The sequence below is a fragment of the Seriola dumerili genome, unplaced genomic scaffold (genome assembly GCF_002260705.1).
Source record: "Seriola dumerili isolate Sdu_G_001 unplaced genomic scaffold, Sdu_1.0 BDQW01000260.1, whole genome shotgun sequence".
Taxonomy (NCBI): Eukaryota; Metazoa; Chordata; class Actinopteri; order Carangiformes; family Carangidae; genus Seriola; species Seriola dumerili.
In genome coordinates, this window is record NW_019174515.1 from 2,079,186 (window position 1) to 2,103,975 (window position 24,790).

A 24,790-nucleotide genomic window follows, 5' to 3' on the forward strand; every position below is an offset into this window, starting at 1 on the left:
ACTTTAAAATGGCCTTCAGCTTTATGAAGAAAACATCCTCACCAATCTTTAGTTTACTCTTTCTTAACCAAAGCAAGCATAAAAAATCACCACAAAATGAAAAAGTGAATATTTTAAATGTGTTAATGGCTTCAGGTTTGAGTGAAGAGTGAAGGCTTCACTGAGTCAGGTTGGTGCCATCTAGAGGTTTATTTAAGTCCTCATCTAGAACAATACAATACTGCTACACTGAACACTGTGTGAACACATGTAAAAACATTGCTGTGGTCTTATGAGGTAAAATGATACAAATACAATGTAAAATAGACTTATTTAACTGACATACTAATATCTCTCACTGAACATACAAACTGATTCACAACAGAAACACACACACATCACAGTTTCTCAAGGTAGAATGTTTTCATGCAAATCCATACTTATCATTAGTTAAAAATACTTGTCATAAAGCATATATCTGTCAGTTGTTGCATTGCTCGATTCACCAGCTACTTTACCGGCCCACAGGAAATCAGGCTGGCACAAACAAAAGTTTGACATTTTCCTAATCTAAAACTTCAGATAAATTCTGTGTTTTACCAAATATAGCAGCTTCTTTTGTTTTTCATGTATTTGCGAGTGTTTTTATTTTCTGAACAGCACAAGTGGTTCAGAAAATGAATGAAGGGATGCACAAGAAGGAGCTGAGGTGGTGGTGTACTTTCACTAATATGAATAGTTAAAATAACTTTGGTTTGTCAGCAATGTAGCGCTTGTTTGAATATGATGATAGAGTACATCCCAAAGACTCTTCCTCTGAAAGTATAATTCTGTCTGACTGTCCTCCCTTCACTTTGCCATCTTTCTCCGGCAGGTTCTTGCTTGTACACTCTCAGAGGTTCAAAATGTTGTCCTTTCACAAACAACTACCCTCCCACAGCTGTGCTCACACCCCTGTATCTTGCTCCTCTTCTTCCTCCTCCTGCTGGGGCAGGAGCCGATAGTGTTCATTGCCGATTGGCAGAAAGGCAGTCCTGGGACGAGCCTCGTCTTCTTCAGAGGGGACTCGGTGGCGGGAGTTGGAATCCAGCTGCTCAGTGGAGTTACACTTAGTGTACAACTCGCGGTGCACCTCCGGACTGCCTCCCTCTTCAGAGCCACTGTTACGGACCATGCGGTTTTTCAACGTGGAATGGATGTAGCCAACAGGCACAGGTAAGGTAGCAAAGACTATGAGCATAACAATCATAGCCAGGGCCCAGCCAGGGTACTCAAGGGTCATCTCAGAAGCCTGAAGAGATGAAGAGACAGAACATATCAGAGAGAGGCATTGGCAGGCACAGCAATGCTCAAGATTCTTTTCACAGTGCAAATAGTTTTAGCACTTCAACAGCTATTTTGTTAGAGACCATGAAAAACTTGCAAAGATTACCTTTTACTTTTAGATTAATGATTCCTTTGTGGACAGCTATAATAGCATATTCATAAATAACCAAAACCAAAGATGGTTAAGAATTCTGTAAATCATAATCAAGACTTTTAACAAACAAAAAAAAATCACATTATCCACAGACACTAAAAGTACTGTTCTAAAAGTTCTGTATTTCAAACTATTCAGATAACTGGTTACAGTTGGGAGAATAAATACACGGAAAAGTATCATGGTGAAACTGCCACATATGTCATAAACTATAACAAGTTATTTTGACTTTAAATTCTTCTGTGTTGGACAAAAAGCCACTATCTAATATCTTACTGTGTTTTGATTCCAGGCGGTGTATGTGGGCCCTTTGAGGACCATGCGCAGCAAACTGGCAGCCAGAAGACTAACCATCGCCAGTAAGCAAACATATTTCCAAAGATATTTGTACACCACTGGGGGGCGCCATTTGAGCATGACTTCAATATCATCTAGGAAGCTGCAGGGGAGGAAAATAGTAATATTAGAATCATATTTTTCAATATCAGAAATAAAAATGATGAAAACAGGGCAGACAAAAATAATTTAAGGGTGACATCTGTCAGAGATATTGTTTCTTACCGATCAGTTCCATAAACCCACGCCACACTGAAGGTTTCAAAAATGACTACGATGATTAATGGGAGGGTTGCTGAGTAGTCATCAAACATAGTCACAAAGTAGTTACCAGAGCGCTGGGTAAACAATAGTCCTATCAAGAACCCTAAAGCACAGCTGGACACTGAAAAACAAATGGGAATATAGACAGTGTTAGAAAATAATAAAGGTACTGATCAAACAAAGCATATTACATTCATCTGATATAATATACTGTACTATCAGAAACAGACAGAGCCGTGTTCTTCATTTCTGTCATTCTGGTGTTTAACTCAAGACTGAATATCATCCATTTTTTAGATATTTTTAAGTATAATCAAGAGCAGGCAATGTCCAGTATTAACTTGTTTGAACATGTATTAACTTGTGTGTACAGTATTACCAGTGAGTATAGTGCGGTGGCGCCCCAAGAGGCTAAAATTGTCCATAAGAGGTGTGAGGATCCCCTGCATGGTCCCAAACATGGTGCTGAGGCCCAGGTTGAGCAGCATTAGGAAAAACAGTGTGGACCAGAAGGGGCTGGCTGGGAAGAGGGCCATCACCTCAGTGAATGCTATGAACGCCAGGCCTGTCCCTTCAACACCCTGCACTCACACAGGGAAAAAATAGTGACAATATGTCTAAAAAAAGAATCAGAGAAATATTGAGTGATGATTGCAAACAAGTATTTTAGTGGCTCCATGCGCACGAAAAGAGACAGTGAAAGTATTTGACTTGGGATTGGTATTGCCAGCTATATTCAATGCAATTACATCACCTGACTATGTAAATTACATAAAAGTTTTTGTACCCCTAACTGCTGCAAAAAAATGCTTGTCAGTACAAACTGTGCTCCTCCTATGGCTTTGATTTTGAGAATATATAATTTTGTGATAAAATAAACCCTGTGAGATAGCATTACTTTAGTACCTCTTCCTCTGTTTCTTTAGTTTCTCCTTTCACTCCTCTATCACAGCTTGCTTCCATCTCTCCTGTGGACCTACTAGATACAGTGTCCCATATGTTTTCTTCCTCTTGCCTGCTGGATATTTTACAGCACCTCACATATTCCTTGGGGGTCCTAGGAGATTCAGAGCTCCACCTACATGCTATGTTGTTGAAATGTTCACCTCTGGTTGAGTCCCTGATTTTTCCTCTCTTTTTTTTTAAGCAAGCCGGTGTCTGGCACCTCAAAAAGCAACTCTTCGATGTCTCTCTTCCTACAACATAGATTAATAGAGGACATATATAATGGATTTGATTAGTGTCTGTGTCTCCACATCTGCTATAGACATGTGGAGTACTCTGGCTCCCTTACTACATCACTGATTTAGTGCATCCACACTTTTCAACAGAGCCACAAGAATCTGTTAAACGTCCCTCACCTTATTCATCTCCTCCTCCAGACTGCAGTCAGTGATGTTAGGCCCAACTATGGAGCTGTAGTGACTGTACCACTCTCTGTATTCACCTAAAGACACAGAGCTTGGATCAGTGATGTTGAACCAAGGCCACCAGTGCTGGTTAGATCCATGGGATGTCATGGAGCTTAGCAGACCAAGATTTCTGGAAAAGGTAAAAATAAGAAAATACAAAATGAAAAAGACAATATTTTCCAAAAGCCACTCCTTGAGTCCAATGTTGTATTTCATCAGTCTTGATATCCAGTGCATGCATGTGTTATAATTTGCTTTTCATATTCTCCTGCAAATTGGATAGCTATGTGAAACCAGGGGGCATTTTTCTGGCACTCTGGTAAAATAAGTTACTTTGAGAATAACTTAGAGAATTCTGTCTGTTTTAGTATGTTGCATTCATACAGATCAAACTGACAGGCTTATGTAAATGTAGTTCTACAAAATGTGTTGCTAATAATGGACAATGGGTAGTTAAAATGAATGCACACACACACACACACACACACACACACATATTCGTACTTAGCCACGCAGCGTAGTGCAATGTTCTTGGCACGGAAACCCAGCACTACAAAAACTACCAGCGAGGCCAGCACAGACGTCATGAAGTTGATGCCAGAGACCATCAGCGCGTCCCTGTGGCAGTTGTTGTGGACTGGATTGTAGGAGGAATATGCGATAACAGAGCCATAGCCCAGACCGAGGGCAAAAAAGACTTGCGTGGCAGCCTGTCGCCACACCTGCACATTACCCCAAATTTCCAGCTGCAAAATGCCACAAAACAAAGTCTCATTAAGTCTAAATTATTATAAAGGTGCAAAAGTGTTTAATATGCTCTAAAACTAATATTTTTCATTTGAAATTCATTTAGTTAGAAATTAAAAAACAAAATCTAAACAACATGAATATGATGAAACACATAATAAAACCTGTGCTTACTCTAGGATAAAACATATAGGTGATTCCTTCCATTGCACCGTCCAACATCGACCCTCTGATGAGGAAAATAAAGAGCACCACATAGGGAAAGACTGAGGAAAAGTACATCACCTAAGATTTGGAAAAAGAAGTGGAGGATGATTTCTGTGCCAGAACATGTGAAAGGAGTAGTTTGACATTTTCGTGTGTGTTGATGATGAAAAGATTGATACCACCACGTCTGTCAATTACATATGAAGTTACCGCCAGCAGCTGGTTAGCTTAGCTTAGCACAAAGACTGGAACAGGGGGAAACAGATTGAAAGGCGTCATAGAAGGCCATGGAAAGGTGATAAAATCTGCCTACTGGCACTTCTAAAGCTCAACAATTAACAAGTTATATGCGTTTCTGGCCTTTGTGGTAGAGTAAGCTTACTAGCTGCTAGCTGTAGCCTTATCTTTAACATATTTACCAGACATTTTGTGTGGAAGTCTCTGTCTGATAGTAAACAGGTGTGCTGTGTCATCTTATTCTTGTAATGGTGATACAAGCATCAGTGTGTGCTTGTGTGCAGGAGTATTGGTTGTTGATATGCAGGGCTACCTGTGATGAAAACTACAAGAGATGTTAACTTACCTTTGCAGAAGACTTGATGCCCTTGATCATAGCCAATGAGACAATTGCCCAAGCGGCCAATAAACAGCCCGTCATGATGGGGTTAAACTCTCCGGATTCTTCGATGGAATTCGTGATGTTTAACGCTTTCCGAAACCAGAAATATGACGTCGGGGAGCTACTTGCACATTCCCTCACTGTAGATTAAGGACAGACAACACTAGTTACCTTTGACTGGCATATACTGTACGTGACCCCTCATTTTGTAGTGTAGTTATGTGAGTACCTGTGTTATTAGTAGTTACATCGATTGGACACTGCTCCCATGGCAGAGGATACTGGAAAGAATTACCCATGTAGAACAGGCTCCATGCAATGATAACATTGTAGTAAAGACCCACGTAAAAACAGACCTAGAGGAGAAGAAAGGGTTTATGAATGATTTACTTTATGTATTATCATTATTTACATAGTGAGTTCTAGATAGGACACAGCATGTGCTGACTTGTATATTGTACATTCTGTGAAAAGTTCTTTCAAGGTCAAAAATCTGTTTTGCAAGTGGAGAACAGCAAACCTCAAATGACCTAAGATAGGAGTTAGCCTTGATGTAATGTCTTTATATACAAGTTATGAAGTTATTATCAACCTGCTCAATCTTGTATGGGGAAATGTATGCTTAAAGTGTAAGAATAATTTTTGACACTGACATTGACTGGGACTAACAGAGCAATGAGACTTTTTGGAAAATAAACAAGTCTGAAAAAAAAGCATGGGCGTCTAAGTGTACAAGTATATGTCTGTGTGCTGTACATACACAGAAAGTTCTTGTCTACTCTGTTTGCCTTCTCTCGTCTGTATAGAAACTGTTATGTAACAAACTGCCAGCGCCACAGCACACTGCCTCTCTCACATTACAGTGCTGCAAGATGTCATCATCGTTCCTTTCTTGACTATACACACAGTGTGGCTGGTAATAAAAAGAAAGTTGTTGTTAAGTTGTTGACAGAAAGGTGATAAAAAGGAGAACATGCTTTGGTTTTTGATGAGGAAAGTGGAGGAAGACATTCATTCTTATGAATATTTTCATATTAAAAATACTGATGGTTGCCGTATCTTTAAAACCCAATCATGAAAAATCCACCACAGCAGCCTAGCTGAGTAATTATTTTACTGACGTGTGAACACCAATTTTTCATAGTTATGGTGCCTTGTAGAAGAATACATTATATTGCTTCCCCATATTTGCTATAATTTGACACAGCTAACAAATAATAAAAAGTATAACTTGATAGACAGATATGTACCGTTCGATTTCAAACACAGGCAAAAGAAAACTGAAAATACACACAAAAAAATCAAAATCCTCACCATGCAGCTGGAGTAGCCAATCCCTGCCAGTTTTGGGGAGATGTGTTTCCACACACCGATGCTCCCCTGGCGAATGCTCTGGCCAGCTGCCAGCTCCATAAAAAACAGTGGAACTCCCACAATCAGTAGAAGAAAAACATACAGCAGCATGAAGGCCCCTGGAAGGAGGGAAGATTAAAATAAATAAAAGGCCATGTATAAAGTTACCTAACTTACTCACGTTGTACATCCTTTCATGGTTTCTTTTCTACTTTTCTGTGTCTGTTCTGCAGCATGTCCCATTTTTATTTCCCCTTTTCTTTTGAACATATGAACATTTTCCTTATTATTTGTTGTGTTGTCATATGTTTGCATCTGTTTTAAAATGCCCCATTAAAAAAAGGTATAAAGTTCCTCCTGGTGTCAAGAGAGCTACTATGATAATCAGTCTGAGTTGAATAATTTACATTTCTTTCTTAAAAGACACTCACCTCCTCCATTTTGGTGGCAAAGATATGGGAACCTCCATACATTCCCTAAGCCCACACTGAACCCCACCTGGGCCAACACATACTGGATCTTAGAGTCCCATGCTGGCCGGTCTCCATCGTTTGTCTCAACTCCATCGGGAACACTTGCAAGCTGAGTTTCAGACTGACCCTCACCCAGCCAGGCCCTGTCCTCGTTGCTGTCTAGTGAAGGCTTTTCAGTCTTGTCATAAACACAGAAGGAGAAGAAAAAGAAGAAAAAGAAGAAGAATAACTTAAGTAAAACCCTCTTGAAAATCAGTTGATATTAGATTTCTTATTAAATTGAATAGTCTAGACAAAATTAAATATGTTACTCTTTATTTTTGCAAATGGAAAATAGATGTGGAAAGGCAAAATATTCCAGACACCTGCAAAAGAAAACTTGTGTTTTTCCCGTTTATTTGTGTTTCATATTCCAGCAGATACCCACCGTGTCCAACTTATCATTTATCAGGGATCACAGTAGTCTGTAACAATATGCAATGTCTATGACGTCTGAGGGGACAGGCTAAAGACCACTGACAGTCACGAGGAGGGAAGAAGAAGTGGGGACACTCTTATGTTTTGTTGTTATAGTGTCACCTGTGTGCTAAACTCGGGCCCTTAAATCCCTCACCTGCCATGTGAAAACAAGACCGTGAGACATATGTGCTGTAACTAGGGCTGCTTTCCAATTTTTTAAATAAACAAAAGGAAAATACGCTCCATGTGGGAAAAAATGAGACTCTCAGATCATTTCTGTGCCGTGTACAGAACAGAACAGAACTCAATATTTTAGTTTAAAGTTATGAGCTTAAGATTTTCAAAAATCAAACCCTAATTCTGATATTTATGGGCGATATTTTTTTTTTAGGTATTGCCATTCATTGTATCTACATTCTGCAATTACATTTCTATGGGTGAAGTCTGTGTGAAGTCACTGCTAATACAAACCCAACATTTCCTGTTGCTGCTTCACATTAAAATCATTCACTTGGTATATTTGTCACTGAGGTTAGCAGCAATAAAAATGTGCTGTTTGATAGGATGCACACTATTATAAGTCTACACTGTCAAGGAGTGTATCATTAGCCAGTTGTCTATTGTGGTTTGTTATGTGGAAATGATCCAAATGAAAAAGTTGATTAGATTGTCTGAATTCTCTGAAGTTTATCTTTAAAAATGCATAAATAACGCCAATGTTAGGTGGCACTTTTTAGAAATAATAGTCAAAGATCAGAGGACTGTACTCAAACAACATGCTCTTGCTAACCAACTTAGCAAAGATGAGTGGACCAGATCCAAAATGGCTTAGCATGAGCAAAACTGGCTTTAGGACATGACCCAGCTGGATTATTTCTCTGTGGCTCTGCTGGTATCAGCTGGTGAGAATGGAAAATTACAAGAGGTGTATGACCCAGAAAAGTACGTGGCTGGTCAAGACACATGGCCAGATAGGACAGGTGATTTCAGAAATATGTGGACACACATAGTCACATACACAGAGAAGTGTAGAGCGTGACAAAAATATTCATGCGTACACAAATAGAGAGGAGGGGAAGTGGGAAGAGCAGTAGCTACATAGGCAGATGTGAGGGTGAGGGTCTTTGGTGACGTGTTGGTGGGAGTGAGAAGGAGAACCCACTGGGAGGTGTTGGGTTTACATTGGTTCACAATGTGGGTGGTGCTGAGGTGCTAGGCTTGACCACGGAGCGAATATAGTTGGTAACAGGGCAGGAGAAAGCTATAAGGCTTTATTTCAACATTTTGAAGACGACCAAAACAGGCTTTTGTTGCAGTAGTAGCTGAAATAATTAGTTGATAAGTCAGTCACTGGTAGAAATGTATCAACAACAACTTTGATAACCAAGTAATTGCACGGGTTATTTAAAAAGCAAATAAACCACAGATTCACTCAGTCCAAGCTTCTCAAACATGAGGCCTTTGTCTGTTTCATATCACTGAACTGTTGCTCAGGCATTACAAGACCTTTGCAAATAGGGCTGAACGATATTCCAAAAAAATCATACTGCGATTATTTTGACAGATATTGCAATTGTGATATGAGAGACAACTTAAATGGGAATTGTTAATTTTTTAATTATATTTTCACTGAAAACTGGACTACACTATAACACATTAATTGGTCAATAATAGTTAGTTGTTAGATTGTTATGATCCTAGTTACCTCCAGATTCAGGTAACCTTCTGAGTCACTAAGGTTTCGTGAACTTGATTCAATATTAGGAATTGATAGAGTCTGGCTGTTAGCGCTGTGAGTATAGCCTTGGTGGCATTTGGTTTCCTTTTCAAAGAAAAACAAGATGCACTTCAAAATGACAGAGAACCAACCTAAGCATAAAATTCTGTCCTTGAAACAGGCCTGTGCATAAATGCAGATACAGTTCAAATTGTCCTCAGATTTACAGGTGTGGATATTTCACTGCGTCCTCCATTGTGAAACAATACAGTAAGTCTGTAACAGCACTTTGCTGAGAAAAGATCATTTCTGCAATAAACCAATTTGCACACAATTGCAATCTGTTGTAAAGTGAGAGGCTGTTGTGCTTCCTCTTCTTCAAGGGTCAAACTGTAAGAAGGACTTGAATATGCTTTTAACTTTTAAAACATCTTAAAAACTAGTGGAAAAATCCTGCATGCTTATTCCTCACTTCTGGGCCTTGCTACAGCCTTTTTCAAAAGAACTACTGTGTTTTTTTCTTTCCTTCTATTTTTCTATACTTGGATAACCTTAAATTATCTTCTTGCCCCACAGCCCCTTTCCCGCAGCACACGCACACACACAGACAGGCACAAAGCACACACACACAGCGGCTGTGAATTTTTGCCTATTGGTCAGTCAGGGTCTGTCTCTGGGGATAGTTGAAAAACAGGCAACCGCATTTCTTCAGTGAACAGTAATGGTAAGTGCACAAAAGCATGAAGCAATGGTCAAACCTGCCTACTAATCTCTAAAAATACCTTTTTTTACTTTTATTAAACTGAAATGTTTTCAGAAATAGGCTGGGACTTTTTAAAAAGCGCTTTGTGAAAATCACATCGCCAATACTGCTAAACTGCTGAGTTGTATTGGATTACATTACAATGTAGAGATTAAAGAAATCTGAGATCCATGAACACAGGTTCCTCATCCCTCATTCAGATTTTCTGTGCAGAAAAAATAGCCTTAATTATCCTTTATCTACATGGACAGTTACTGTTGCATAAATTGTGTATTATACGCATTACTGAGCAAGTTTAACTGTTGGACAGTGGGATATGCCCTGTTTGTGTCCTTTTTCTCAATCATTTTCCTAAAATGCATATAATTCATTCTAAAGTGTCCATTACAGCAACAGAGGGTATTGAACAGAAACGGGCATAAAGTGGGAATAAATTATTGTCACATATAACTTTATTTTGTATGTCTGCATATTATGTAGATTACTGTCTCAAATAGCATGTGTATTGTATGTGTTTTAGTTTACACACCAACCCTCCACAAATGGCCAGAATAAAGCTCCTTTCTCACATGCAATTTTACATGTCGACATCATGTTTGAAAAGGAGCCAGAGTCATTTTTCTTGTAAATGTCTCTTTGGCAATCTGCCAACTCAGGACCTAGCAACATTTCTGTAACACTCCCTTCTTGAATGAAGAGTAAATTAAACATTCCCACTCATCAGGCCACCAGCTAACTTGCCACACTTTTTCAACTTTCATTCGAGCCAGCTGCTGCAGGATGAAGATCAGATAGCGAAACTGGCATGTGAGTGAAACAGGAATGAAACAAGAGCCAAAACCTAACTGTAATGTCTTTATAATGTGTCAGAGTTTAAAATGAGTGGCTCACAAGATCCGTTGCAGTGCAAAAAAATCACACAAATGACAGTGTGTCAACACGTTTGACCACAAAGCATAGGAGAATAATATTGTGCATAAAGAAACAGAGTAACAAGGAAGCCACTGCCCTAAGAAGCTGCAAAAAAAAAAAAAAAAAACATTTAATACTGTTCCCCCAGCAAACACACAACCCACAGTGGGCTATTGCATAACTTGAGTTGCTGTCAATCAGACTAATTTTCCCTCCTTCAGTATAGCCTAAACCTAAAGGAGCCTGAAGGATAAAAATACCTCTACATACAGTATGTTATACTATGCATATAATACAAAAACAAAGATGTGTGTGTGATTCATTAAAATGTATTTTGGAAAACTTACAGTCTGTAAGTTTGTGGACAGCTGCACATTACTGTGCTGGTTCTGTACTCCATCATAATAGATTTAAATGATTATGAGGTTTAAGTGTTGGGTTTTAGCTTTAATGTGAAGGTGTTTACATAACAATTAGATCAATGTGCTACTAAATGGAAAAATTACCATATAATATTTGACTGCAGTTTGGTTTATGCTGCTGTACAGCAGAGTATATAGTGCATCCATATTTCAAATGAATGTTACAATAGCCTTTATGTACAGATATATTTTGACAGTTGTGGGTTGTGGGAAGATATCTGTCACTGAACATGTTGAGCAGCATGTGAACACAATGCACAGAAAATCAGCCGCACAGGGGAGATTAGCATAAGTCATGCAAAGCACATCCCTTTAAAGCCTATTCACGACGGGTTAAGCAACTGACAAAGGAGTCTAGTTGTTAACGGTAACTTATACAACAGATAAGCTCAAAACTTCCCACGAGAAAAAAAAAACAACAACACAGGAAAAACAATCAAAAGCAAGAAGCGAACAGTAAGATCAGATATTAGTGCTCACATCGTTAATAAAGTGTGAAAGCAGAACTGTGAGTCTGTGTTGTGGACATACCATGCTGACAGCACGGTCCAAGAGAGGAGTAGAGTTTCCAGTAGCCCTGGTGTTGGTTTCTGTGCTGTTAGTAGCCTTTCACACAAGGCTACTTTTGCTCTTCCTTTTATGGTTTTGATAATAGTCTGACAAACAAATCTGATTTGCTGAGGGGAGAAAAGTCTCGACCAGGTAGTTTTGACAACTCGCGGCCACGTTTCTGGTGTTAGAACAGACTGTGTCGTCGCCAACCCAAGAAGAAACGAAGGAGAAGTTACTGCAGCTGCAACCAATGGGGAAAGTTAGGGGGCTGAACTGCCCTTCCCCAAAACGGTCAGTGGGCCTGGACAACCCGACACACACTGCTGGATGTCAGTGAGTGTGTGTGTGTGTGTGTGTGTGTGTGTGTGTGTGTGTGTATGTGCGTGTGTGTTTGTCCTACAGGCTTTGGGAAAACCCTAAAGAAGATATGTTATGCTTACGCAGCGACTGTGATCTTTCTGTGCTGTTGTTTTAGGTAGCCTCCAATTCAATATATATAAAGTCACTCATCGATCACAACTTAACTGCGCGTGTATTCGTGTATTTAGGGTACAGGCGCTGACTGCACCCAGAAAGGTGCAGATAAATTCAGCCATCTACAAAATAAAACTGCGCTCACAATTACCTCAGCAGCTCAAGCAGTCTGCGCTTTGACTGGAATGATTGTTGTTACATATACATAAATGTAAACACAGCAAACTCACAAAAATAAGACAATGCAAGAATCGCGAAGAGAGAGAGAGAGAGAGAGAGAGAGAGAGAGAGTAGCTGTCAATGTAGTGGAATAAGGGGGGGGTGCATAACCATGTCATATTTCTCATTGCACAGCCCATTCATGTATTTTCATAACAGATCCTGAAAGAGTCATCCTGAAAAAAACTAAAGGAAAAGTCTGAACTCATGCCCATAATGGACATGAACATTATCAGGCAACTAAACAGCACTGCCTTAAAACACCTACATGTAAGGGACCTGACTAGTAACTGTCCATGATGCTTATTGTGTCTGAGTGTAGGCACCACGCAGCACATCATCAGTGGGGCTGTATATAATGTAAATACAAGCGCATAATACATTTAAACAACGTGACATCAATATAATACCAGACCTAATACCCAAACAGCTGATTTCCACATGGGAGAGAGAGAGGGGTGTGGTGGGGGTCCCATTGCAGTATAGACAGTTGGTTTTAAGTCATTGACTTCGTATCAACAAAAATGTATATCGTAAAAAGTTCTCCTGGCTCAGGAAAGATTCCTGGAGGTAAATAATGGGGCATGATACTGGCATTAAAAGCAAACTGCTGTTACCACACAGTTGAGCAATACCAGTTAGTAGTAAATTCACTGTCTCGGCCACCTGTCGGCTCAATATTAGAAAAGGCCCTACCCCCTCTAGTGGAGAGAATGTGCCAAAAAATGACCCAAAATATCTGCTGCTGTTCACACCAAAGTATGAATTCAGAAAGCTACTGTTTGCATGTATTTAAGCTTGTGTCTCCCGGCTCCTGTTGCAGACCAGATTTTTCACAGTCACCATTCGAGAGCATTTAAAGTGACAGGGGAAATTCCTGATCATTTTCAAAAATTCATACAACACTTCATACAACACTCTGGACACTTGGAGAGATATAACCAAGTTTCACCATCTACAGCTTGGTGATATAAGCAACCTTTGATGAGTAAAATGTTTTAACTGCTAATTCAAAAGGGAACTTTTATACCAGAGGCAAAAAGTGCAGGAATAAGGGTGTCCCCTGTTTCCAGCCTGCACCCTTGCTATTGGGCTGTAGATCATAAATGTCCTTCTATAAGTCACACACCGGAAATGAATACATTGCTGAGAACAGCACAGTAAATCCCGAGCTAATTATGGAGATCAACTGAAAAGCTCTTTGGCAGAGATGAGACCTTTTGGAGCTCAGTGTCATGTGCATCATGTAGTACAACAGTAGTGAATAAAAAACTATTAGATTAATTTAAGTATGGAAAAACCACTTGACTAATTTTGCCAAGAAGCTATTTGCTAGTCAGGCTTCGATTCAATGCCATGTAAATGCATCTGCAGAGAAAAGTTTCTGCCCATATTGTTCTATAGTCAGCACCCACTGGATCGTCTTAACAGCAGAGCAGCTGACCCAGAAATCGTGTGGCAGCCAGGACGCTCAGGTGTTTCTCTGCTACACTTCTCTACACCATCAACCATTTGATTTTCAGTATATGAACAGCAGCTATTTAAAGTTTTCTGTGCTACAATGGAGTCAAACATGAGGAGAGCTGAAGGGACGGATGAAGTCTGATCTATAATGACCAGTTGGTGTCACTGTTCATCAACAGCTCAGTTTTCCCCAATGCCATGTGCCACCTGCTCAACAGGAGTATCTTACCTACAGCAGAACTAATGTTGCCAGTGGCTAAAATCTTAATGAAGACACAATTTTAACTTAAATGTTCAGTTATCAGTGCCTTTCAGTTTGCCCACTGCTAAACTGATTCATTTGAAAGAAACAAAAGTCTGACCGTGACCCTTGACGGACCATTTCTCTGTATGAACAGACACATATGCTATTATCTGTGTTTTCTTGTTTGCTAATTAATTCGATAACCATCTGTCATACTGCTGAAGATTGCACAAGCCAGTAAGCTTTTCCATATTGGGAACCAGATATTAAATGTTTAACCCACATCCTTTTCCACACCTTCTCTCATATCATTTTAACAAACAGTAGTTTTAACAACAGTCTTTCTGATTGTTGTCACGAACATTGTCACTCTTACTCAATCAATAATTGCTTTGTATTGAAGTATTTAAAAAAGTTAGCACTGCCCTCTGATTTTGCACTTTCCTAACTAAGCAAATTTTATAATCTTGATAAATTATACCATTGATTTCATTTTATGCAGTTTAACCACCACATTGTTCCCTAACCCTGTTATTTACTTTGAACCAGGAAATAGCCTGTCTGTCATCCACTTCACTTTATTTGACAGATTCTAAATTGATTTTAAATTGAGATAAATTATTTATTCTGATTTCTTGAGAGAACAATGAGAGCATGTTAAATGGCAGCAATTAGACAACTATAAAAAAGTGGGTTATACATTATGAAATTATTTTATCATTGAATATGATTAGTTGGTGGTTGTATAGTCACAAAGAGAAGTCCTCATAGGAGGGAATGTTTAAATCAAATTAGTTTTGCCGACCTTACTAATACCATTTCTCCTCCAAAGAATGAATTGCATTCAAATGTTTCATTTCTTTTTATTAGTTTTTGTTCTTAATTTAAACATTAAATCACCTTTTCCCCTCTTTCTCTCAAATGAAACTTGACATGACTGAATTCGTGGAGGTGGGGAGCTTGAGGAAGACTGCATTACATTTCTGGAAGGGCATGTGTCACAGATCACGTTAGCCCTTTGGCACAAGCCACAGGTGGTTGCTGGTAGAAATGCCTGTCGTAAGGAAGGAGAGGCTCAGAGAGATGCAGAGAGAAGAATGGGAGGGAGTGTGTGTGTGAGAGAGAGAGAGACAGAGGAGAGTGAAAGCAACACAGATTAACTGCGAAAGGAAAGCCAGACTTGTTTTTCTCGTTTCTGCATATCTCTAGAAGGTGGGACGTGCTCGTTTAAACAGCTAAGCTCAGTGCACATACAGTGCAGCACGGGGATTGGTTTCTGCGCCTTGGATTTAAACGCTCAAACCACACTAAAAAGGTACGGTGATGAATCTAGATTTCAGGTATTAAACTGTGTGTATGTGTGTGTGTGAGAGAGAGACAAACAGGTACAACTGTCATGTGACGGACAGCTGCTTTGTGTCAGTAATATGTGACTTTTGGAATAGCTTTACTTCATCTTGACACATTAGAACATTTAGTGATTTGTAATTGTATTAGGGGCTTTGATTGTGCATTTTATAAGAATTTGTGAAGCTTGAAAAAGTTTATGCAGTACTGATGTTGGAAGAGAAGACATTACAGGCGGAAAAATGGCAGGAAGATGAGGAAAAGAACTACAGTGTGTTTGCATAGCAAACAATTTTAAATTCAGCTCAAATAGTTTCGCTATCAAGTTTTGGTGGTTGTGTCATCTGCATACCATGCACCTGGTGACAGTGGTTTTTCCTGTCATATGCATCCATCACTGAAATGCACACAGACTTGCAAGTGCACACAAAATACTTAGCATTCTTACAACCAGCCTGTGGAATGTGTCACTACTGAACTCTCATTCATAACTTTTTAGGTGAAGTTGAGAGTTTTTATCAGTCAGGTAAAGCTGATCAAAATCTTTTACATTTCATGAATATGACAATGGATATGTAGATGAAACCATATGTACATGACAATTCAAGAATGCAGGGCATGATTCACATAAAGTGGTCATGAGATAATGTATTGATAATTATAGAGGGCTGAATTCCCCAGGAAAAAGAAATTCTGCATCATTAAACTGAGACAAACGTTGAAATTAAGAAAAACATAAATGTTATTCCTTGTTGTATAACAGTTTGATTTGCATCCACACACAACAGATGTCTGCCCCACCTCCTCCGGTGGTCCCTAGAAAGCCTCCAGGTGTCCGTGTCATGTTAACTCCAGGAGAGCAGCCGCCTCCCGGTGGCCTCCCCATCTACACAGGTTCTGGCAAAGGTATACTCATCTGGCAGATATGTGTGTGTATATGTGAGCATGTACTGTAGATGGTGTTTATATATACATGTTCAAGTTCGCTTTCTGCTCTGTTCTTCCTCTGCTCAGAGAATGGAGCTGACGGAGACTCAAATCATACATCTCCACTGAACGCAGAGAGAGAAGTGGTATGTGCTTGCATAATAACTTAGATATTCTTCTGTATATGTGTATACAGAATGTGGGCCAGTGGGCTTTTCTTAAAGCCAAAAGGAGATGGCAACCTGTGCAAAGAACTCAAAAGTATGTAGTCCCACGAAGTTTATGTGAGTCACCCACATATACTATCTTTGCAAAATCAAGACTGAAATTACTGTCTGTACATGAAAGATGACATAACAGCAGTGATGGTGAGGTAATAGTGAAGAGTCTGTCTTTAATGTTGATCAAAATGAAAAAAGAAATGTAATATTTGCATATGTAAATCAAAAAAAGAAAAAAGGAGACAGCTTTAGCATACAGACAATATGAAGTTTGGAGGCATGGTTAGTACAGACGGTGCAGAGCTAAGAGATGTTTCAATGTCTGTAGATTTACTGAAGGAAAACAGGGACCATCCCTTCAAAATGTGAAAGAAATGTTGGCTACTGGATGTTTGTTTATATAGAATTAACATGTTGTTTTAGACTTGTAGTTGTTCAATGTATCATTAATAATGTTGTAAACAACCAGTCGCAGATTCCCAGTGGTGTCTGTTATGTGGTGTGCTGTTAATACATGAAAATAGCCAATGTAAGAAAAGTGCCAGAAAATAATTTTAAAAAGGTATCACCGCTGGAAGATATAAAGTAAAGGATTTTATTTAGCTCTCAGTATAATGCGTTGGCTTCCTCCTGAAGCCAATGTGACCAATAGTTACAGTAAATACTACACGGTGAAGGTTATTACATTCAGCTTGTTTGCTGAGATGTCATGTTAGTGCCAACTCATTGTATGTTGTTTGGCTGACTCATAGCTTATTAAATAATAATTATTATTATGAATTACTACATTATTAGATTAATTTCTGTAAGGTGGCTAAAGCACGTGTATGTCTTCATCAGGAGATTCTGAACCACTGTTTTGACGACGTGGAGCGATTCATGGGACGGTTGCAGCAGGCAGCCGAGGCCCTGAGTATTCTCAACCAAAGGAAGAAGAAGAGAAGCAGGAAGAGCAAGAAGGGAGAGCAAGATGGTGAGAGGATAGGCACCATCCTGTTGGCTAACTACTGTGCTCATAGTTTCACAAGGGTGGGCAAGAGAAAAGCAGGCTACAGAAGAAGCAGTAGAAGCAGGAAACTGCAGACAAAGGCTGAACATTTGCACACTACTTTGCATGGAAGCGTGTCAACGGACAGGTTGCCAAAAAAAAAAAAAAAACATTACCAAAAACATTCAGGTAGTTAAGAAAATTCTTGCCAGCAGTACTAATCACAAGCAAGGAACATGACAAAGAAGTGGCTGAAGCTTGGGCCAAGTTACATTCCACATACGCTTCATTTAGTAGTTAATTGTGTTGAGTTGACAGTGTTCCTGGCATGAAGTCATCCAGTGGTAGGAAAAAGGTAAAAGTATTCATACCAGACTTTCTCAATAACTAGTTTGCATCTCATCTCTGAATAAATAAAGGGCTTTCTTTGTTGCACTGTGGGATGAAGATTAGGAGTGACAACAACAAGACCTTGATCTTTTCCCTGTATGGACAGCTGTGTCTTTATCACTGGACATTGCCAGTAGGTGTGAATGGGAGTATGTGTCTATCTGTGTTTGCCCTGTGTTGACCTGGCAACATAACCCAGGTTTCTGGCTAGTGTATCCTGGAATAGGTGTGACCCTAGATAATTTTAAAGGCAATGAATGTATGAACGCATTTATAACGAAATAGGACACAAGACTGTTATTAGTCATTGCAACTGGCTTTGTCTTGTAGGAGAGCGCTTGCTGCAACAAGCTAGAAGAAGCACTCCACACCTTTATAGAGTCATTATCAGTACTGGAATTTTACTGTAGAGTTTCTAGTATTCTTTACTATTAAATCTATTTTCTATTATTCTTTAACTTTCCCAAAAATAAAGGTATTGAAAAACTTGCTATTTACCTTAATTATTATAATTTAAAAACACTTAACAAACGATACTGACACTAAAGTACATCAAGTTAGAAAAATCAGTGCATGTGACAACAACAGTGATTGCAGTAGGCTAATAATGTGTCAGTGTTTCATGTGTATACTTTATTAAGTTGTTTTGGTTAGCTGTGATTATACTCTTGTGTGTGCAGATGATTTGTTGACCTTGAAAGCTCGCCCTCCATCAGAGGGAGACTTTGTGGACATCTTTCAGAAAATCAAGTACTCCCTCAGTCTGCTGGTGAGATTAGTCTAGTCATAAAATTAAGCACTAAATAGCTCTGGGGGATTGTTAGTACATTTTGATGAAACCCCTGGAAATTAAAAATGTAAATGAATCATTTGCTTGTTTTGTTAGGACCGTCTCAAGTCATCTATCTCACAGCCTGACGCTCCAGAACTGCTGCATCACATCTTTGTGCCTCTTAGACTAGTGAGTCATTAGTTTAATTTCATTTTGTGTTTTCTCTCTGTGTGACACTGACTATAGTGATCCTCTCTTTCACAGATGGTGAAAACCACTGGAGGTCCAGGTGTAGGTATGTCAGTGGTTAGTCCTGCTATGACCAGTGGTGCAGTTTCACTGCTCCAGGAGCATCTGACTGAGGAGGAAAAGGAACTCTGGATTTCATTAGGACCCAACTGGACTTCAACCTGGTCAGTGTGTTTATGTGTATGCGTGTGTAAAACTTTGTTTGAGAATGTGTTGATCTAACAAAACCCCTTACCCTCTTTTTTTTCCCAGTTCGTCATTTAATGTGTCTGTTCCTCCATATTCACCTGTCTTCCTGGATGGATGGCAGCCTCCGGCCTATGACTCATCTGGACACCCTTTGGAAGATCCCATCGAGTTGCAGCACAAACAGGATGCTCTCAGGGAAAGTATGGAGGCACAAACTCTACAAGACCAAACTCAACAAAGAGTAGAGACAGCTGATCAAGGCAGCGAGGAAGTGTAAGTCTGTAAACATTGTAAATTTCTACAGAACAAGATAGAATTACGTTTTATAGCTGGAGTGACAATGGGTGACAATGCCAGTTAAATTCCTAATGGATGAAATTAACAGTATATTGCTAGTAAAATGTTTCATTTTCACTTCTCTCATCAGAGATTAGTGATTACTGATATCCGACTCCACTTTGTTAAGTTGCTTACATTTGTTTTATATGTTGCATATCTTTTAAATGACATTTCCCTTTCAGAGATGGAAATGGGCTCCGACCAGAAGGTGAGAGACTTTACTGCTGCAGTTATGACTTTGTGGCTAGAAACAGCAGTGAACTCTCTGTACTACAAGGGGAAACACTGGAGGTAAATACCCATAATTAGAATTATAGGTGGAGACCCACTTGTAAAAGTAGATATACTAAACAAAAATATAAATGCAACACTTTTGTTTTTGATCCCATTTGTCATCCATTGAAATGGAAGATCTAAGACTTTTTCTAAGCACACAAAAGTCTTCTTTCTCTCTTGTTGTAGACAAATGTGTTTAAATCTGTGTTAGTGAGCACTCCTTGTTTGCCAAGATCATCCATCCACCTGACTGTTGTGGCATATCAAGAGACGTTTTCTAATAGTTTGTGCAGAAATTCTTTGATTGTATTGGATTGGATGTAGAAATTACATTGATAATGAAATGACCATTCATTTCATGGACAACAGCTCTGGTGGACGTTCAGCATGTCAAATGCACACTCCCTCAAAACGTGCAACATCTGTGGCATTGTGTTACGTGATAAAACTGCACATTTTAGAGTGGCCTTTTATTGTGACCAGCCCCAAGGCACACCTGTGCAATAATCTTGCTGTGTAATCAGCATCTTGATATGCCACACCTGTCAGGTGGATGGCTGTTCTTGGCAAAGAAGGAGTGCTCACTAACACAGATTTTACTTACATTTGGGAACTACATTTAAGAGAAATAAGCTCTCTCATGAAAAATTTGAGAAAAAACAAAAGTGTCGCGCTTATATTTTTGTTCAGTATATATTCATGGGAAATGTCATAAAACTCAACTGATTTGTGTGGCATCTTTCCTCAGGTAATTGAATCATCAAAGCGATGGTGGAAGTGCCGGAATCGCTTCGATCAGATAGGATTTGTTCCCTCTAACATCCTGGAGCCTCTCTCTGCTCTCAATAACACAGGGAGGGACAGTCCACTGGTACGCAGAGAGTCAAAGGTACAAGTACAGACACAACTACACGCACTGTATCTTTTAGTCTTATGCATCTGACAATTTTTAATTCGCTCCCATTTTCCCACCACAGAAGACCCCTCTTACCCCTCCCACAAACTACTTCTCATACGCTCCATCAAGCCCGATTGGGACCAGTCCCACTGCTACAAGCCCACCACTGCGACCTCAGAGCATGGTTTTACCATCTACAACAATGGGGGAAGACAGTGACCGCGGTAACATCATGTGTACAAACATAAAAAGGGCTTGTTTCTCAAATGAGTGCACTGTTTCTCATCTGTCACTTGAGTGCTATCATGGTCCTGTCTCCAGTGGACTGAGAGCTATTTGAAGATGCTCCTTTTAGCCTTTTTGCATCAGTGTCTAAGAGAAATAGGCTGAGTGCCATGTCGTCTTTGGCAGAATTTCCATTTCCTGTGTAGCACACTGATGTCGTCAATGCAACCAAAACAACAAAACTGCTGTATCAAAAAACATTTTGGTAAAAATGATCTGGTAACACACATCAGGTTGTTGTTTTTTGTTACGCTACAAAGGTTTTTTAAAATATAATTATAAGGTTACGCACCATTCATATTATTTCACAGACAAATACAGGGAAATCAGACTACTTTGTATTTTATTATTTAAATTGCCATGAAACTAAAAAATCAAAAAAAGCTGCATTTGTAAAACAACCCAGTGGATTGAGCACTAATTTTGAAGTAGAGAAATGATGACGATGCTTTGACTCATCGTATAAGAGGCTGTGTATGACATTGTGCTGATCTGCATGTGTATGCAAATGAAGTTTTGTGTGTGTGTGCAGTCCTGATAATGAATGATGAGCTTCTTCATCGGCTAGCAGAGAAAAGAGGCTCAGTCCGTCCGTTGGTGGTTCCCCGCACAGCTGACACTTCTGGTCCCCTGTACTACCACTCGCCACCTGCTGAGGTGGAGGCCTGGCTCACTGCCAAGGGCTTCAGTCCACAGTGAGTGTCCACTGCTGGAGATATCTCCAGTTCAGACTGTTTCCAAAAACATGATTCAGCACAAAGCTAATTCGAAGAACCTATTGGTTCATTTATAGCCACACTGTGCTTAAGGTCTTCTTGCTTAAGGAATATCACATCCAACATGTCCAACACAGGTTGTGTACTAAAATCAGTCAAATTTGTGCATTTGTATCACTAAAGGTTTTCTAAATCAAAATGATCCAGGGGTGTCATGGCCTCTACTGTAACAGGAAATTTAAATTGGATTTTATTGGTCCAGTGGAAGAACACTGCCTTGGCTTCAGTGAGTTGTATGGAGGTGCTTATTGGGCACTTAAGTACTGTTATGTTCAAAGTTATGTTCACATTTAAGTGCATTATACATACTGCTCATGTGCACAATAGCGCTCTCAAATGTCAAACATGACCTGCCCCCCCTCCTAACCAGTGTTTATGTATTGAACCTGTACTGTGAACTGAGCTGAGTTGGAATTGACCACAAACAGTGAGCTGAGAGGACATTTAGGAAACATGCTGGTAGTATTAAGTGGAAAAAAAAATTAACAAGTGAATCTCAGAAAAAAAGAATCTTACATTTGCTTTGGATTATTATTATTATCATTATTCCACTTTCCATTTTTTTTAACAATGAAAAACGAACATAAAAAACCATTGATTTTGTTGCTCCTTTCTCCTCCTCTAGGACAATTCAGAGTCTTGGCATTTTAACTGGAGCGCAGCTATTTTCCCTGAATAAGGAGGAGCTCCGTGCAGTGTCACCAGAGGAAGGTGCAAGAGTTTACAGCCAGATAATGGTGCAGAAGGCTCTTCTCGAGGTTTGTCCACTGTTAATGTCCTCTGTGTGTGTGTGTGTGTGTGGGGTTATGCTTGGGTCCATGTGTCCTGACTCCTGAGTCAGTTGTTTGCTCAGCCTTGGATTATGCACAGACTTACGTCATTTTAGCACATTGTCATTGACCTACATTGACTAAAGACTATTTACCTTTCAATTTGTAAATTCAACATGCATAATAGCTACTGGATACCTTATAGGTCAATGGTCGCAGTGAGTCTATTTCTAGTTATTATCAGCCTTTGTGTTCTTGCTGTGACATTAAAGGGATTTCACATACAGGCTGTCTTTAATGTGACCTTTATTGTACAGACTTTGGTTAAAAATAGGACCACAGAACTACAGTTTAAGTGCATATGTCAGCTTATTTTGAGTTCGACAAAGAGGCAAAGTTTCCGCGATATTTTGCTCTTAACTAATCTTGTGTTCTCCTCAGGATGTGCACAAAGCCACAGAATTAGAGACGGTGATGGAGAAGCAAAAGCTGAAGATTGGCTTGAAGTCAGAGAGTGATGTATTCTGACTGAGCTTTCCACATCCACTAATACAGATGTGGCATCAAAGGTGAATGGTCATGCATGTAGTGTTGCTTACACAGCTGGGGCCACAGAGGGATGCTTCAGGTGGAATCTAATTTTTTGATCATACATGTTGTATCTTGTCTGTGCTACAGATTCATCAGCAAAAGCAAACTGTGTTAAAAGACTCTCTAAATAATACTCTTATGTAAACCTCGCCAGAGTTTACTAAAGTTATTCCTTGCATTTATTTTCATCATATTTTTTACAATTTAAATATTTCTGTCATCCTTTATTTAGGCAATATTTGAAACATGACAATAAACACTAATGCCATACAATAAACAAAATAACATAATAATTATAAGTCTAATGTATTATTGTTGTAAAGCAAATACTATAACAATGGACTGAAATAGCTTTTCAGAGCTACAGTATAAAACCCATGAAATGTGCATTATGATAAAAATATTTATCTACACAGAACAGTCAGCTGTCTGATTGATTGAGACTTTTTATTGCTTGCATGTCTACCTGTATTAAGACAGTGTTGCTTGTTGCAGCCAGATGCTGTTATAGACCAAATACACATTAAACTGATGTCATAAATATACAATCTTAGTCCTGACTTTTTCTGAGATTAAAATGTTGTAAGATGTTGCATTTTTCATTATGATTGCAGCTGTGGTTCATATCATAATATAATGCACGACATGGAAACATAAGGGATATATTGCTGTGAATGTATCAGCTTCAATACAGCAGACTAGTTTTATGATTAAAGGAGTTATTTGTAAGATTTGCTATTGCTACATTGCCAACATTAGCATTAACAGCTGTTTACTTACTAGTCCTGTCAAGAGCTGCAGCTATTGTTTCATTTACAAGACAAAAGGTTATAACACGCCCTCCGAGCAGCACTATATTTTCAGGACAGACTGGACGCTACAGTGATTCGGTATCAGAAAGTGACGAAAGGGCCAAGATGGAGCTAGCTAGTTAGCATGCTAACTTCAGCAGAAGAAATGAAGTGACAGAAATGGTAGCAAAACAACAGTTTACATTGGTGTTGCCTTCCACCGCTGGAGACAGCTTTCAGTGAGTAAAGGAATGACGTTTGATGCTGAACTTTTTTTCTAGACTGGAAAGCTGTTAATACTAATGTTGGCTATACAGCCATAGCAAACCTGACAAATAGCTCCTTTAAAACATACAATTTCAAAACAAAAAGTTATGTGAAGAATTCTACATTAGTTATATCATAATTGATACTGAGTGAAAAATAAAGACATTGTTTCAGCTGTATAATCAAAAAAAACAAAACAAGTGACACTGAAAATGTCAACAAACATAAAAACCAGAATTAGTTCTGTGTTGACATGGTAGCAGGTGGAGGTAAATCATCACCATGCAGAGCTGTGTAGTGCACGGCAACATATTACTTTAGTAAATTTCCACCAGTTACCTTCACCTGAGGTCAAATGTTTGAGTGTAAACATTGATTATTATTAGAAGAATTATTCACATTTCAGACAATTCCTGACATTGTTTTAAACTTTCCTCTAAAATGTTCACCCTCGTATGTAATTTCTTCTGCTCCACAGTGGAGTTTTAAGGAGAGATAGGAGGATTACTCAATGATTTTACTAACACAAATTTACTTGATTAAACTTTACTATATAGACCATGACCTATTTAGATTTCTGTTCACTATGATTTGGGGATAAAAGACGCAGAGTCTAAT

At 39.1% G+C, this 24,790-nt stretch overlaps 2 protein-coding genes across 2 annotated transcripts; one reads left to right on the forward strand and one right to left on the reverse strand.

Moving 5' to 3' along the window:
* Positions 1 to 593: 593 nt before the first annotated feature.
* On the reverse strand, positions 594 to 11,902 carry LOC111230189 (sodium-dependent neutral amino acid transporter B(0)AT2-like). Its single transcript, XM_022756813.1, has 12 exons — positions 11,675 to 11,902; positions 6,829 to 7,048; positions 6,359 to 6,516; positions 5,274 to 5,400; positions 5,009 to 5,184; positions 4,393 to 4,503; positions 3,976 to 4,217; positions 3,421 to 3,601; positions 2,439 to 2,640; positions 2,021 to 2,180; positions 1,736 to 1,898; positions 594 to 1,270 (listed from the first exon to the last, which is right to left on the reverse strand). Exons 1-12 carry the CDS (start codon positions 11,675 to 11,677, stop codon positions 926 to 928), a joined length of 2,088 nt encoding a protein of 695 aa, XP_022612534.1. The 5' UTR covers positions 11,678 to 11,902; the 3' UTR covers positions 594 to 925.
* A 3,443-nt stretch (positions 11,903 to 15,345) lies between these two features.
* On the forward strand, positions 15,346 to 24,775 carry LOC111230190 (epidermal growth factor receptor kinase substrate 8-like protein 1). The gene is made up of 14 exons (XM_022756814.1): positions 15,346 to 15,411; positions 16,232 to 16,349; positions 16,458 to 16,516; positions 17,432 to 17,564; positions 18,650 to 18,738; positions 18,856 to 18,930; positions 19,006 to 19,154; positions 19,243 to 19,452; positions 19,701 to 19,809; positions 20,543 to 20,683; positions 20,772 to 20,916; positions 21,510 to 21,672; positions 22,379 to 22,511; positions 22,965 to 24,775. The coding sequence occupies exons 2-14, from the start codon at positions 16,232 to 16,234 to the stop codon at positions 23,049 to 23,051; spliced, it is 1,611 nt and encodes a 536-aa protein (XP_022612535.1). The 5' UTR covers positions 15,346 to 15,411; the 3' UTR covers positions 23,052 to 24,775.
* Positions 24,776 to 24,790: the final 15 nt, after the last annotated feature.